General features: G+C 37.6%; 1 protein-coding gene across 1 annotated transcript in view; it reads left to right on the plus strand.

The window, feature by feature from the left end:
- Positions 1–15528, plus strand: part of ANOS1 (anosmin 1) — a 130014-nt gene that overhangs the window by 62178 nt on the left and 52308 nt on the right. The window contains exons 3-5 of the mRNA XM_068180103.1: positions 6740–6802; positions 9948–10170; positions 14742–14926. Coding sequence (XP_068036204.1) covers positions 6740–6802; positions 9948–10170; positions 14742–14926 — 471 coding nt within the window. The remainder of the gene's footprint in view (positions 1–6739; positions 6803–9947; positions 10171–14741; positions 14927–15528) is intronic.

Below are 15528 nucleotides of genomic sequence, written 5' to 3' on the forward strand. Positions count from 1 at the left end.
TTTACCTGCAGGTTGTATATATCATCCTCCTTAGATAAGAATTATTAAAAATAAATCTCAGTTGCATATATAATATGTTTTGTGTCTCTGTTATACAGTTTTCTTATTCTTTTCATAAGGGATATACCAAAATCTGCCAGGAAATACCCTCTTGACTAAGGTCAGTGCTGAATAGCTTATATTCAGTCTTAAGTTTTAATGTTAGAACTCAAGACAAAAAGCTGTATTCCTACCACCTAACCCTTGGCACTCAAGTTGCTTTGCATGAGGTCCCATGTGAATTAAGCAGGGAAGTCAGTTGGGGTGTTCATCTTAGATTAATCCCAACCTGCAGGTGCACCCTTGTGTGGTGTGTTACAATATAATGTGATGGTGGCCATGTGGCTGCTATTCCTTGTCCCTGTCAGTTCATGATCGCTACTGTAGGACCCTGGAGGTTTGTGCTTCATTGTTTTACCTTACAATTGTTGAGGATTCAGAATAGTTAAGATAGCTGTAACTGCACCTCCAACAGAGACACCATTCCCTTCATTTCTGTGCCAGCCATTTTGTTGTTTCCTGTTCTGAGCAGTGGACTTCCAAAAAGTACAACGCAATCATTATTAGCACTGAAACATAAGATTAGACTGTCTGAATGTTGGTTACAAATGAAGGATTTTTCTTTTTCTTTATATATATATATATATATATATATGTAAACATTTCTTAATTAGAATAAAGTAGCATTTGCAGATGATAAATTCCACGTTAGAAACCTGTTCCTTATCATCCATCCTTCTACAATCCACATCAGGATATCATCGATACAGAACAACAAAAAACACGTTTCAAGAAAGCTAAAACCCCCTAACTGTTTAAAACCCAAGACCTGGCTTTCATTCAAAACCAGCTCTACAATTAGCAATACTTTTAGACATATCAGCTGGGTTCCCAGTGTACATGATAATGTCACAGAATAACCCCAACTGTAACTAATTTAATTAAGACTTGATCCTTGAATACAAAATCACTCCTTTTCACCAAATTGTGATGCTCACTGACCTGCGGGAGAGAAAACAGGCAACACAGACAGGGAACCATTCTCTCTCATTTAACCCTTTTGTTTATTCAGTTACAAGGGAAATATATTACTAGTGTAATTCTCATGAGAACCTTTTTAATGTAAACAGAGGAGTAACTCCAGGTAGCCACATGAAACTACTATTTTACACAAAAAGATTATGTTTCACAGTTGTTTCTATTAGGCTTTCAAAGTTTTGAATGTATGTAAACCTCTCCCAGTCTACATTGTGTAACTGAAGTTTAGGAGTTGGTTGTGGTTTAAACCGAGCTGACAGCTAAGCCCCACACAGCCTCTCAGTCAGTTCCCCCCATGATGGGATGGGGGTAGGTATTCAGAAGAGTAAAAGTGATAAAACTTGTGGTTTGAGATAAACAGAATTTTATAGGTAAAGTAGAAGTTGTGCATCTGAGCAAAACAAAACAATTCATTCCCTGCTTCCCATGAACAGGCAGGTGTTCAGCCATCTTCAGGAAAGCCAGGCTCCATCACATGTAACAGTGACTTGGGAGGACAAAGGCCATCACTCTAAATTCCCAGCCTTTCCTTCTTCCCCCATCGTTATGTGCTCAGCACGATGCCATATGGCATAGGATAGATATCCCTTGGGTCAGTTGGGATCAACTGTCCCTGCTGTGTCCTCTCTCAACTCCTGCACCCCCAGCCCTCACTGGTGGGATGGGGTGAGGAGCAGAAAAGGCCTTGGTGCTGTATGTAAGCACTGCTCAGCAGTAACAAAAACATCCCCGTGTTATCAACACTGCTTCCAGCACAGATCCAAAGCATATCTCGTACTAGTACTGTGAAGAAAATTAACTGTCCCAGCTTAAACCAGCACAGAGCTAAAATGTCACACTGAGTTCTAGAAAGCTGATGACTAGTGCTCTGATGATTCATTCTGCTAATGAGGAAGGAGAGGGAAAAGAGAGAAGCAAGAGACTGGCTCGGCATAAAATGGATCTCATAAAATGCTCAGAGGCTTCTTGAACAGCATACATCAACCTACAAGCTAGTATGGCACCTCCTGATTCTGCAGTTGAACCCTTCTCTTTGGGTTCATGGATTTTTTTCAGCTTGAGTAACTGACTGATTCTTTAGGTCAGCTTTACTTCTAATAGTTTATTTTAAACAAGATAGATGTGTTCAGGGGTGCCTGACCTGATAGGGTGTATGAGCACCTGAAATTGCTGAAATAGCTGCAGTGCTGCAATGCCTCATCTTTGGCACTTGGTCATGAGGAAAGGTGCCCACAAGCTGAGTGCAATGCCATGTGATATACCATGAGCCACTCACATGGAGCAGTGATATACCATGAGCCACTCACATGGGGCAGTGCTCACGTGAAGCCCTTGAATCAGCTGAGCTGCCCAGCGTGGGTTTTGGAGAGCATTGGGAATGATCCACTGGGACAATGAGATTCACCTACCTGCCTGTGTAGGATTCTTCACTCTTTAAATTCTCACTGCATATAGTCCTGTTTACCTGAGCTTTTAATTTTATAACATACAGTCACACCTGTGTTTTTTTGGGGAAGAGATTTAAACTGCAGATTAACAAAAAATACAACGGGGATCTTTAATAAAGTGTGTCTAACTTCAGTTTCAGAACCAAACACTTCTTTCATTTTAATATGCAGAATGGAAATAATTTGCTGTTAATCTTATACCCATCTAAAAGTTTAGGAGGACATGAATTAACACAGGAGAGACAAATGTGTAAATAGACTTTTATAAAATGAATTGACAAAAAATGATGAACATTCCTCAAATGGGCAGCCAGAGTCCTAATATTTTTCACCAAGTTACCATGCTGTTCATTGGTTTGAGCTAGGTAAATGTGCAGCTGTGCATTTACTGTTCTTCAGACATCTCACAGTCTGATTTTTGAGAAACAGAACGATGCTTAAAAAACATCTTAAAGATGTTTAAAAAAGTCTTTAAAATGTTAAAGATGTGTAAAAACCCCTAAATATCAAAATAGTTGTTTCTCTCTTGCTACCAGCTTCTGTTTTATGTTGTGTTTACTGCCACTGTGCTCAGATTTCCAGATGTAAAATCACTTTTCTCATTGTTCCATTAGCTACAATTGTATATTTAAATGTACCCATCATGAAGTCATTCTAAGACTGATGAACGCTATATTCTCCTTTGACTCTGGGTAAATTCCTTACTCTGTTCTCTACTTGGTGTCTGATAGTAAGAAAATGCATTTTCAGGTGCTTGTTCTCATGCATGGCCAGTTATTAGGACATTGTACAGTGAAAGCTGTTTTTTTTTCTTTTTTTTTTTTTTTCTCATAGCTATCTAAGTTCCATTTAATTAAGTTCCATAGGACAGCAAAGCACTTATATTGTATTTATATTATAAACATAAGCCATTAATTTCTGACCTTGCTGTTGAAAGCAGTGGGAATGGTGAATGATAATGAAAAGGATAATTATATTCCAGCTGTAATACTTAGATTCCATTGTTTTTACAAGAAATTACATATGTCTTAGTTTCCACTCTGATGAAATAAAAAGCCTTTTTAGACAAAAATATTGTGGATAGTCTCTTCTACTCTGACAGAAATATTTTTTGCTGTATAAATAGTTAAAAAGATGTCATTTGCAGCCATTTAAGTTAAATATGATATTTTAATAAATATATAATATATTAATAAATATGTATTTCAGTACTTAAATTATATTTTGCAATTCATTAGATTCTGATGTGCTGTGTTGCTGTAATTCTCTTCCAATCAGGTCAAAGGTATAATTTCCTAAGCAAAAGTGTTAGTAGACTTATTTTGAAACCCCCTTTACTAACTAATGTAAATGGCATGCATATATGCTAATCTCCTAGTTGCTTTATTTATAGATTAAAAATTAGAACAGAAAAGAATTCTCTAACATGGCCCTTAAAAAACGATGAAGTAAATACAATCCAAAATATTTTAAAGCAATCACAACCCTTTTTCCTTGAACAAAACTGTATTTTGCTCTTGTTTCTAATTTTATACAGTTTAAATATCAGCAGGTCTGTAGTATTGTATTATACACAGATTTGTACCTATGAGAGTTTGTGGATATACACACACCCTCCCACCCCCACACATTTTGAGGGATGACAAATACTGGGGTGCTTTCTATTAGCAATAGTTTTGGCTTTTGATACAATTGCTTAGTGCAGAATAATCACTCTGCAGCAGTCTGGGCAAAGGAAAAAAGCCTCCAGCTTCCAGATTTAAGCAATGGGTTTGATGAAACAAGCTCTTTAAGAGGATTTGAGTTATCAAGGCCGGTGTGATTGACACCCATGATCCTCTGACGAGTGCCACTGTCCCGTGACGTTCAGTGCTGTGTCCCACATCTCATCCTGCCTCAGCAGTGCAGAGCCCATGTGTGGTGCCAGGGCAGGGTGAGTGGTGGCTCCAAGGCACCAGTGGCACCTGCCAAGTGGACTGCTGGGATGCTCCCTGTGCCACAGCCCTGCAGCCTGCTGGAGATGTGCCATCTCCATGCCTAAGCTTAGCTTCTGTGGGCAGGTAGCTGTGTCTGCAAGGTATTTTTTATTAGATAAAGCAGATCCCAAACCAGCTGCCAGCTGCTGCTCTGCCCAGATTCCTTCTTATCCTGAATCAGATCACCAGTCAGTGGGAGGGATCTCAGGATCTCAGCTCATTTACATTTTAAGTCAAGGACTCAAAGGTGAGACCTGGATCCAAGCTTTCAATGGTTCGAGCTTCCCACTTCAGGGAAGCCTCATAGCAGGTTAGCCAAGAGCATAAATGCACAGACCTGTATTTGTGAGGTGTTCTCATCTTTGCTATTGCAAGGTTAATAACTGTCTCTTTAGCAAGACAGTTCCAGATCTTCTATTGGCAACTTTTTTGTCTGCTAGCAGTTACTCTTAATCCAACATGGTGCAGTGGTACAGCTCCACTAAAGGCAGGCAGTCGGCTTCTGCAGCTGCCCATGGTGCCAGGCTAGCCCAGAGCTCCTGGGACTCCTCATACAGCAGGAGTAGGGAGATTTTTTTTGTTTAAGTAAGTGTTTAGGTAAGTGTGTACCCTAACCAGTCTGTAAGAGTCTATGCAGGCCTTATGACAGGCTCCATCATCTCTTTTCCTTGGCATATTCCAAGAGCAGTTGGACTGCCGGGTAAGGCTCAGCCCTGGTTCATCTTGTCCATCTTCCCTTGAAGATGCCCATTGCCTCTGCCTGCCCTGAGGCAGGAGCAGCTGGGGCCCAGTGAAAGCAGCCTGGGCTGTCCTGAGTGACTTTGGAACAGTGACAGCCTCATGAGGTGTCAGGTGCTGGAGCCTCACTTGCACTGGAGATAAACACTGGTACAAACACCTTGAACAAGCCTGGCAGTCTTGGGCATCACTGACAAAGTCACAGAATGGTCAAAATGCCTCTCATTTTCTGTTTAAACTACTTATACCTCGATAATTTTGGACTAAATTCATAGAAGAGGAGAGCTGTAAAATGACATGACAGTGGAATTGAGCTCAAATGTGCAGTATCTATACCACAGGAGGAACAACACTGTGCAATTAATTGAATTTACTGACTTCAGGGACATTTTATAATGTATCCTTCTAATTAATCTGTATGCAACACACTGTGAATTTTGAAGAGCTAGAAACAAAATATATATAAAGAAAATGCTTAAGTGGTATTTTTTTCCTGAAATATGTAGCCTGTGACTAATGGTTTTGTCACATTTTTAGGCTTTGTTGATAGTAGAAAAATGCTTAATTTTTAAAACACTGTTGTTTTTACTACACGTGCACTGAGGTGTGGGTTACGTGTATTCATGTTTGATTTTGAATAGCATAAGTGTATATTGATCCAATCTAATACTGTGCATAAGAGAAAACTACCTAAATACTGCAATGCATGTCAAAGACCTTTGGTTTTGGTACAATAAGTATCTTTCCACTATTACCAGGAGGAGTAGGTATCATTAGCTCCCAACAATGCTAATATTTTTCAACTTTTTATGTTTAACAAAGGAAGAGAAAAGGTTTCTGGATGTGAATCTGAATTTATGTTTTAGCTGTTGCAAATGCTCTTAACAGTGTGATTTTTCTTTATGCTGTGTGAAGCTTAGCTCTGTATCTCAGCTCTCTGTAAGCCATTGCAACAGAGGTTGAAGGTGAAATAATGATAGCATGGTACTTGGAATAAAGTGATTTTGCTAACAGACCAGTGAACGTTATTTATACAGAAACAGTGTTTTAACCTCTGCTGAGTTTACTCCATAGCTTGATGAAATAGTTTCTCGCTTGGGAAGGCAATGTGCCTGTCTGATCTTTAGGCTGGTCAGTGAGGAAAAGATTTCACTTTCTGTAGTTTAGAGTGGTGCTTTTGGCATTGTCTCTGTCATCCAGGAACATGGGCTTAGATGGTATTAAGACCTACATCCAGGAAGTTGGAAAGTAGGATGGCATAATAAACAAGTGAGTCAACTGCCTTGTACTGTAAGAAATACTGAAAATGTTTCATTGTAATCTAACCATGGCTTCTCATGACCTTGTTCTGACACCATGACTCAATGACAGAATTTTATCCCCAGGAGAAGTAGATTATTAACTTCCTGTGGGCCGAAAAACTGGAGAATAAATAAGGTTATTTGTGGTTGTTTATTTCATTCTCTTTCTGACACTTCTCTGCCTCCTGATTCTTCCTAGTGCCTGGAGCCCTGCAAAGAGTCCTGGGACCTGAAGAAAAACCATTGCCAAAGCTTCTGTGAGGTAGGTCGGCCCAAGGGCACACTTTCTCACTTTGTTCTAGCAGTCTCTTTAATTTAAATTATTAGCTTCAAGGAGACAGCTGAAAACCATGGTATTTTTGCAGCATTTGCCTTCATTTGAAAGGATACACATTTAACAATGCATCCGTATTAATTTTGAGTTAGAAAAGGGTTTTTTTCTGACCAAATGATTTATCTCGACTTGTAAAGACTCAATCCAGTCACTTACATAGCATCTCTCAGAAGGAGCTCCGACATCCCTCCTCTAAGATGCTATTTCTACCACTTGCCCTTCTATCTTTTCTGGCCATGTGTAAGAAAGACAATCTTTGCTTAAAAGTTAAAATGTTATTGTGTGAAAAATCCTTATGCAGGATAGCTAGAACAGATGACTTTCCTGTATGTGAGAGTCAGTCTGATTTATAAAAGAGTAGATTCCCAGGAGTAACTGTGATTGCAGTTCAGAAGACTAATATCAAAATATGTAATTATTCAAGAACAAATGTTTTGAAAACTATTTTTGACCCATCTATCAAAATAATCTGTGAAGAAGCAAACCTGAATCAGTCAAACTAGAACAAAGAAGGACATTTTTTATTGGATTTGAAACATGGCTTCGAGTTGGTGGAAGTGGTCTGTTGCAATTCTTAAGTGTTTTTTAGTTCAAAATGAAAGCATCAGCTCAATAGAAAGTTGCCTTCTTATCAAAAAGGCTCAAATATATTCATGTCTATGAAAGTGAATTCTTAGGAAGATGTTAATCTTTTCCTATAAAAAAGTAGAAGTGACTTTACTTGATATACTGATCTTACTGGTACGCTGATTTAACTCCTTCTCTTTACTGTGGACACTTTTTTTTCTGGTATAAGAGAATGTCCTACATTTAAATTATTTTAAGCATTATGAAGATGCTGAGGAAAAGCTGTAATTTCAACTAAAAAATATTAGATGCAGCAATGTGTTAACAGGGATTATTAAATTACTGATCTATATAGTTACAACAGAAGACAAAATAAAGGTTTCTTATGAAAACCAAGCCTTGCAAGAGTTTTTAAACCCAGATTATATGCTACTTTCTCATATACAAAATTCTAGAGTACTGTAAAAAAGCAGTTTTCATGGATCTAATTTGTGCTGTTATTGTATATCGCACTTCACTCAGACTATGTTTTCAGATACGGGTGAAAATTTGTATAAAATTGGTTTAAAAGGAAAACATTTGTAGAACACTGTTCTATTGTAGTTAAAAACAGTGAGCATCCTTCTTTGATTAGTGTTTTGTGGTTAAAGCTAAATTTAGAACTTCAAAGACCCCTAATGAGGAGCAGCACATTTAGCAGCTAACTGAAAAATGAGCTGTGAAATAGGGTGAGGAGGAGAAGCCTTGAGGACTTATTATGCCTCAGGGAGCTATAACATTTTTAATTAAGTAGCTGCAAATTTGTGATGTTTTAGGATTTGAAATTAGCTTCAAACACAAAAGCCCGGGACCGCTTTCCTTTATCTCAGACTCATGCATACTCCATAGACATTGATTGAATTAAAGGAGGCTGTTTTCCTGTGAGAGTGTTTTCAATCTTTTTGCATTTTGTAAAAAATCTGGAGGCAACAATTTAGCTTTGTGTTTCTCAAAGTTACTGCTTCATGTGTCACTTCTTACCTACCAAATGAGTGTACCACTGAATGTTAAAGGGAGCCTTATGTGTGAGGGACAATTTATCTGATTCCTTGTTTTTGGATTTTTTTTCCCTATAAATTTAGTTTCCTACTCATTTAGCTTTTTAACTGGTTAACCATGGCATCAGGTGCATTCCAGTCGAGGGAGCAGCAGGAGGGCATGTCCAAACATCACCGGGGTCTGTAGGAGACATAGAGACTGCTCATTTTTGCAGTGTTTAGGCTGGTTAAAGCCTGTCACACCCAAATCCATCCCTGAAAGCTTGGTTCAAAATTCTGGACTGTTTTTTATGAAAAGATGGGAGGGGTAATGTAGGGATATATTCTTGGGCCACAGGGACTCTAGAGAATAGTCTGTGAAACACCTGGGCCTCTGTAATAGTAAAGTCTTCCTCATTTTGCCAGAAATGTGAGAAAAGTAAAAACAAGAAAGTAAAACATTTGAATATGAAAGAAGTTTCAGAAGTTATGTGGCTAGTTGGATATAGAGAGTGGGTTGTAACTCCTGTGTAGACTTATGAACCTGTGCATCAGATCTGTCAGGGTGGAAGGTTTTTGGTTGCTCTAGAATGGAAAGGCTAGCCGCAGACAATGCCAGTTACATGCTGCAGTCATTCTGAGAATCACTTTAGCTGGTTCTGCACCAAACTAAGCAAAGAGGAGATGTAATTTCCATGTCACCATATTCTCCCGGGGTTGTAGAAGCTATTTTAAATACTGTTTTAAGTGGACCTTGCAAATCTCTGAGTATTACATATGCTATAAAATGTCTATGCATTGAAGCATCTTCTTAAATATCTACGACTAGATTTCTCAAGTAAGTAGCATTCACTTTGATCTTTAATCAATATATTTAAAGCCTATTTTATTTTTATTTTCTGCTGATCGTTTTATCATAAATGCAGTACCAGTTCCATGAAGAATTATACAATTACTTATATGCTGGCAAGAACATAAAGATGCTGCAAAATCTTCTCTTAGCCAACTTAGTTCAAACAGTATAATGAAACAAGATTTCCCTTATTTATCTAGAATGGCATTACATCAGATATTGTGGGGAAAGTGTTGTAAAGTACAGAGGAAGGAATGTGGGGTAGTCCAAAAACAGCAGACTGTCTGACCATTGCTTCCCCTTTGTTTTGGGAGTGTTTTTAATCTGTCATTGAGCAACTTCATAGCCAGTCAATGTGACAAAAACAAGGGAAAGCTGGCAGATATAAACAACATTGTTCCATTAAATATGGTGGTCTTACTTGAGGGAATTCATCATTCTGTACTTGGAATGCTTTTCAGAGTGGCTTGAATATATCAATATTCAGGGATAGTCTTGCAAAAACTAGAAATCTGAATAATCCTTTAGGATTAGGTCTTGGAAATTTATAACATTTTTTCTTTGATGGGGTTTTGTTTTTGTTTTTTTTTTTAATTGTTCCTGTTGAAAACATACCCTTCTTCTGTTTTCATTTTAGCCTCTTTTCCCCAAGAAGAATTATGAATGCCTAACTAGCTGTGAATTCCTTAAGTACATCCTGTCTGTGAAGCAAGGGGACTGCCCAGCACCTGAGAAGGCCAGTGGTTTTGCAGCTGCCTGTGTTGAAAGCTGTGAAGCTGATATTGAATGTTCTGGAGTGAAGAAATGCTGTTCCAATGGATGTGGTCACACGTGCCAAATTCCAAAAAATCTGTACAAAGGTAGAGATTATTAATATGTACTCGTACTGGGCTAAAAACTTCAGGCCATAGTGAAGTCTCCTAGGACTCCCATTTGCTTGGATGGGAAGAAGTTTGTATGGATGGGAAGAAGAAGGAGAAGTACCTGTAGAGATGTGGCTGCACAATCAAAGGGTGGAAAACCAGAGAGAGATGTTGCTTAAATTTCTGATTTTTTTTCCCCCTTGTGAAGCCCATGTCTGGCAATGTGTGGAATGTAAATTTGTGGCTATTGTGAGTCATCCTAAGCAGAACAAACTTTGCCAATTTAGGTGAAATCTCACTTAATTTGATGGGATGAGAGAGAATGCAGCAGGAAAATATTTAATGATAAACAGTTCAGGTCCTAATAATCAGAAATAACATTTATGTCTACAAGCAAACCAGATGGGATTACCAAGTAGGAACTGTGAAATAATCTGGTAAAAGCACAAATCAACACAGAACAACATAGTGAAAGATTATAGTATCTACATACAGATATATATTAATTCATTATTTGAATCTAAGGCAATCTTATTCAAAAAATTTTAATTAATTTGAGTCCCAAGATCCTATGAATAAACCTTTTCTTTGACATCCTTTGAAAAGAACGTATGAGCTAAGAAATTTTTTGTTTAGACAAATTCCAGGTTTTAATTTACTGGAATTTAAAAAAGTTTTATACATGAACATATTTGAAAAGTAGTCTCCTAATGCATAAAATAAGCATTTGTGAAAAGAATATTCTTTTTTCCACATGGTTGGTGTTTTTGTACAAGAATCAATTCTTCCTATGTCAGTGATAAAAAATAAATATTATTCAGTTATTCACTTATTAATCAGATAGTGTGGGCTTTCTGTGGGAGCATAATCAGCAGAACTCTGATCTAAGCTCCAGGCTTAGGTTTGAATCCGTGCTTATTTCCAAATGTGGATGGAAAAAATTATAAAATAGGTAAAGAAGATAACGAATTTATTTTTAAGTTAATTATTTTAACTAAAATGTTAATAAATCTTTTTCAATGTGTGCAGAAGAGAAGCTATCTTGTTTGCAGGATACTTTAGAGCAGCCTCTTTAAAACTATAAGGAATTAGTATACACCAGCACATAGCACTTTCAAAATGAAAGTTATTAAAATGGATCACTTATTTATTTCTTTTGTCTTATTGAGACAAATGACCAGAGTGGTAAACAGTCATTCATGTTGTGTGTGTAATGATTTACACATTCAAGCTCCATGCCACAACTGCAAAGCATTCCAGTAAATGTAATAACTGGAAAAGGTAAAAACAAACAAACAAATAAAACAAGATTAAATGCTCCTGGAGTTGTCACAGCATATGACAGGATATGATACATTCTGTAACCACACACTGGAAGATCTCTTCTGTTTGGTCTGATTAAATGGGAGCAGAACTAACCTTCCCTAACATCTTATCACAGATCTGCAGTAGGTGCTGGCTTGTAAGAGCATATATGTCTTGCAGAGGAAGGGCAAGCTCAGTACCCTACTGCCTTCTCCACTGATGAATTCAGCTAATTAGCCTCTTCAACCTGTCTTTCTGCAACAAAAGACAAATAGAAGTGGAGCAGGCTTGCTATTCATTTCCTCCAGGGGTAAATGACCTTCCTGTCACTAAGGAAGAGCAAACTCTGCAAGCATGACTAAGATCTAGTGAATAAGTTCAGTACTTACTCTTATCATTTTGACAGCACTCTCAGCTTGAAAATGAGCTCAGATTGAATCTAAGAGTCTGCAGAAGTTTCTATAGTTTTACTGTTGATCAAGTGCTGGAGATTAGTTACAACAGTAGATGTAAAATTCCTGTCTGATTTGCTGGATTACCAAGCTGAATTTGCCCTCTAGTACTGAGTGCTAAAGCCCAATCCTAAAAAAAAAAAAGTTAATATAAGTACACTGCCACCAAAGACATATATTACAAATGATTTTGGATTAATGTAACAAGTACATTTGCATCTCTGTTGGGAGTATTACTAATTGGTTATGTAGTCTTCACATATTTATGTCCCTTTAGTGGAGATATCAAATGTTCTTTCCTACTCTTCTTTACACTGGCTTAACTATTGAAGGACTTGAGAAAGTGTCTCTGCAAATCTGTGTAAAAAAGGGTAAATTGTGAAGGGCAGATTTGGACATTCAAAGGGTGGAAGGTGTGGCAAGATTATAGTAGGATAACTGGTGTCAGATGGTCACACACAGTTTAATGACTCTTTTCATGCTTAAAGAAAAATAGTTTTGTATTATAAACATTGTGTACAGTTTCAAAAGTGTCCACCTCTGAGTCCTTGCAGAACTGCGTTTACAACTGTATTGATGCCATGGACGTACCCTTTGCAAGGTACTCCAATGGAAACATTTTGAATTCTGGGGGAACCAATGTTTAAGATAGAAGTTTTCATGACAGAGCAATGTGTGCCTACTTTTCGTGGCACAGAGATGCATGTGCTGTTTGAAAGACACCTTTAGAACCATTTTTCATGGACTCTGCTATTGCACACATACAGTGATCAGTGATTTGAATTCTTTGGTTAAGCACTGCAGACTTTGGAGTAGTGCAGACTTTGGAGCACTGCAGACTGAGGACTGATTTGTTCCAGCACAAAAAAAGGGGCTGACCATTTACATAATAAAAGGCACATTGACGAGTAATTGGATCTTCACATCTGGATATTAAACGGATGGTGCTGGTTCCACAGAAGTATTTTAAAGTACACTTGTGCTGTGCTCTCATTGTTTGCGCTGCCGTGCTCCATCTGCACGCGATTACGTAACACTGAGATACTTGCAATCAACTGAATCCAACTGTCCCTGATGCAAAGCAGATGGAAGTTTTCTGAACATGCAAATTATAGGATTATTATGTATCTTAACTAAAGAAGGATTTGCAAATGTGGAAATCCAAAGTTGTGTTCGTTATCTTACACTAAGACTTTAGGCTACTGAAGGATATCCAGGGTCTAAACTGCTGTGATAACCACATTTAGGTACTCTTTTTTTTTTGAGGTGGATTTTAGGTTTCTTGAAGATAATTTTCATTTTCATACAAGATAATTTTCACTTACTTTTAGGTACTTTTATACTCAGATTTATAAGAACACCCCTTAAAATGTAAAAGTGGTTTGTTCACCTGAGGAAATTTTGGTACTAAGTTGTCTGTGACAGACTGTGTGGGAAACAATTTCTCTAACAAATACGTACAGCTGGCCTTACGTGGACAGTCATTGAAACAACAGAATAACTAAAGTGCATATGATAACTTGCTAATAAGGCTTATATGCCAACACAGAGATCTTATTTGTGACATATCGTCAAGTGAAAAAATGCTGCACACTCAAATATAAATATTCCTAACATCTGTCTAGAGAAATGTATCTAAGATTTGATTTGTTGATTTAATCAAAAGATGTCCAATTTGAAGAGTTGCTTTTTCCTTCAAGCTACTGCAGATGTTTTCAAAAAGGTAGTATTACTGGCAGTATAACAACATAAATAACCATATTTTTGTGTCACTGTGTAATGAGAAATTTCAGTAATATTTTAGAAATATATATTTTTCTCTGAAATGCAACAATTTGACAATATACATAACATATCTATTGCAAGATGTCTTGGAATTACCTTTTCTAGATCTTTAGGGAAGAGTGGAGAGAGACACATCATGCAGTACAGCTGTAGCATGTGAGTCAATAAGATCATGCCATGGGGAAGCAAACAGCTTTCTTAAGTACATCAGACTAATGCAAGATGGATGAAATAATCACACTTCGCTGGTCTGCACTGCTAAGAGCTTAGACACAGTCTTCGTCCAGTTTTAGGCTTGACTTTGGAGAAGGGCTGTTGGGCAGCTGGAGAGTCTCCAGAGGCAACTGCAAGAGTGAACAGGGGTCTGGGAACACCGATTTTAAAGGGAAATGGAGTGCACTGTGGTTATTAGACTGAAGGAGAAAACATTCAGAAACATGATAACAGTCTTGTGGTATGTGAAAAGCTTCTCCATAGATAAAAGAAAGAATCTGTTCCCCATGATCCATGAACATCTTGCACCAGTATCGAGTTTAAGGTGCACTGAGGAGACTAAACAAGGCAGTGGGAAAGTTTTCTGGTAGAAAGGATAAAGTAGTGAAATAGACTACTTTGTGATGCTATGGAAATTTTGTTATTAGATGTGTTTAAGGGTAAATTGGGTGAAAAACTGAACAACAGGTATAGCTGATTCTGCTTGAGATCAAAGGGATCTTTCTCCCAGTTGTATTAGGCAAGTGTTTTCTGTAAAGTCAGTTTTAGCTTACAACTTTCACATCCTTCAGTTTTTAATGAAATACAGAAATAATTTTGAAGATTTTTTTAAAAACAAATTTTACTGTTAACAGAGATGGGTTGGCTAAGAACATTTCTGAAACTTCCATGCTTATCATTCCTCCCTTTCTGTCATTTTCTCTGACAAATGATCTTTTTTTCAGTTTTTTTTTCTTACAGCTTCATCTATAAATGGCTTAATCATATCTTGTAAATTACTCATATATTTTTATCTGTGTGTTCCTACTACAGGTGTTCCACTGAAACCCCGTAAAGAGTTAAAATTCATAGAACATCAGTCTGGGGACCTGGAGGTGAAGTGGTCTTCAAAATTCAATATTTCCATTGAACCTGTAATCTATGTAGTTCAGAGGAGGTGGAATCAAGGAATCCATCCAAGTGAGGATGATGCTACGAACTGGCAAACTGTGGCACAGGTCAGTTCTTTGTAAGCAATATGGATCCAGTCACAGAATGTCACAAATCTCTTGAAAAATGTAGAATCAGAGACCAAAATCCATTCAAGGAAGTGCATTGGAGACAGTCCTGAGTTTAGTGGGACTCATTGCACAGTGTCCAAGGCATGGCTTGATTCTTGTCAAAAGTTAAAAAAAAACAACACAGACTGAAAAAAAAGACTAAAACCTTTATTCTTTGTGAAGTTGTTTTCTTCAGGTGTGAGACCCTCCCAACTCAGAAAAGTCTATGATGTCATGCTCTTATCACTCAGTGCAATCCAGACTGAAAATGTAAGATTCATGAGCAAATGTTTCTTAATGAGAAGCAGCCAACAGAGCATAAATTTTCACTTAGTTCCTTCCCAGTTTCAATCTGTTTTTTGCCATGCTGACAGTCCACCTGGATGGCAGAGTTCCAATCGTTTATCTTACTGCTTCACCCTTATCCCTGCTGACAAGAAAAATAAAATGCTGATTTTGACAAGATCTGCAAAATATCATTACAGCTAGGAAAAAAAAGGAAAGAGAGAAAAAGTAGAACCATCTGCAAAATAGAGTAAGGGATTTAAATTCTGTGACAA

The sequence above is a fragment of the Anomalospiza imberbis genome, chromosome 2 (genome assembly GCF_031753505.1).
Source record: "Anomalospiza imberbis isolate Cuckoo-Finch-1a 21T00152 chromosome 2, ASM3175350v1, whole genome shotgun sequence".
NCBI lineage: Eukaryota > Metazoa > Chordata > Aves > Passeriformes > Viduidae > Anomalospiza > Anomalospiza imberbis.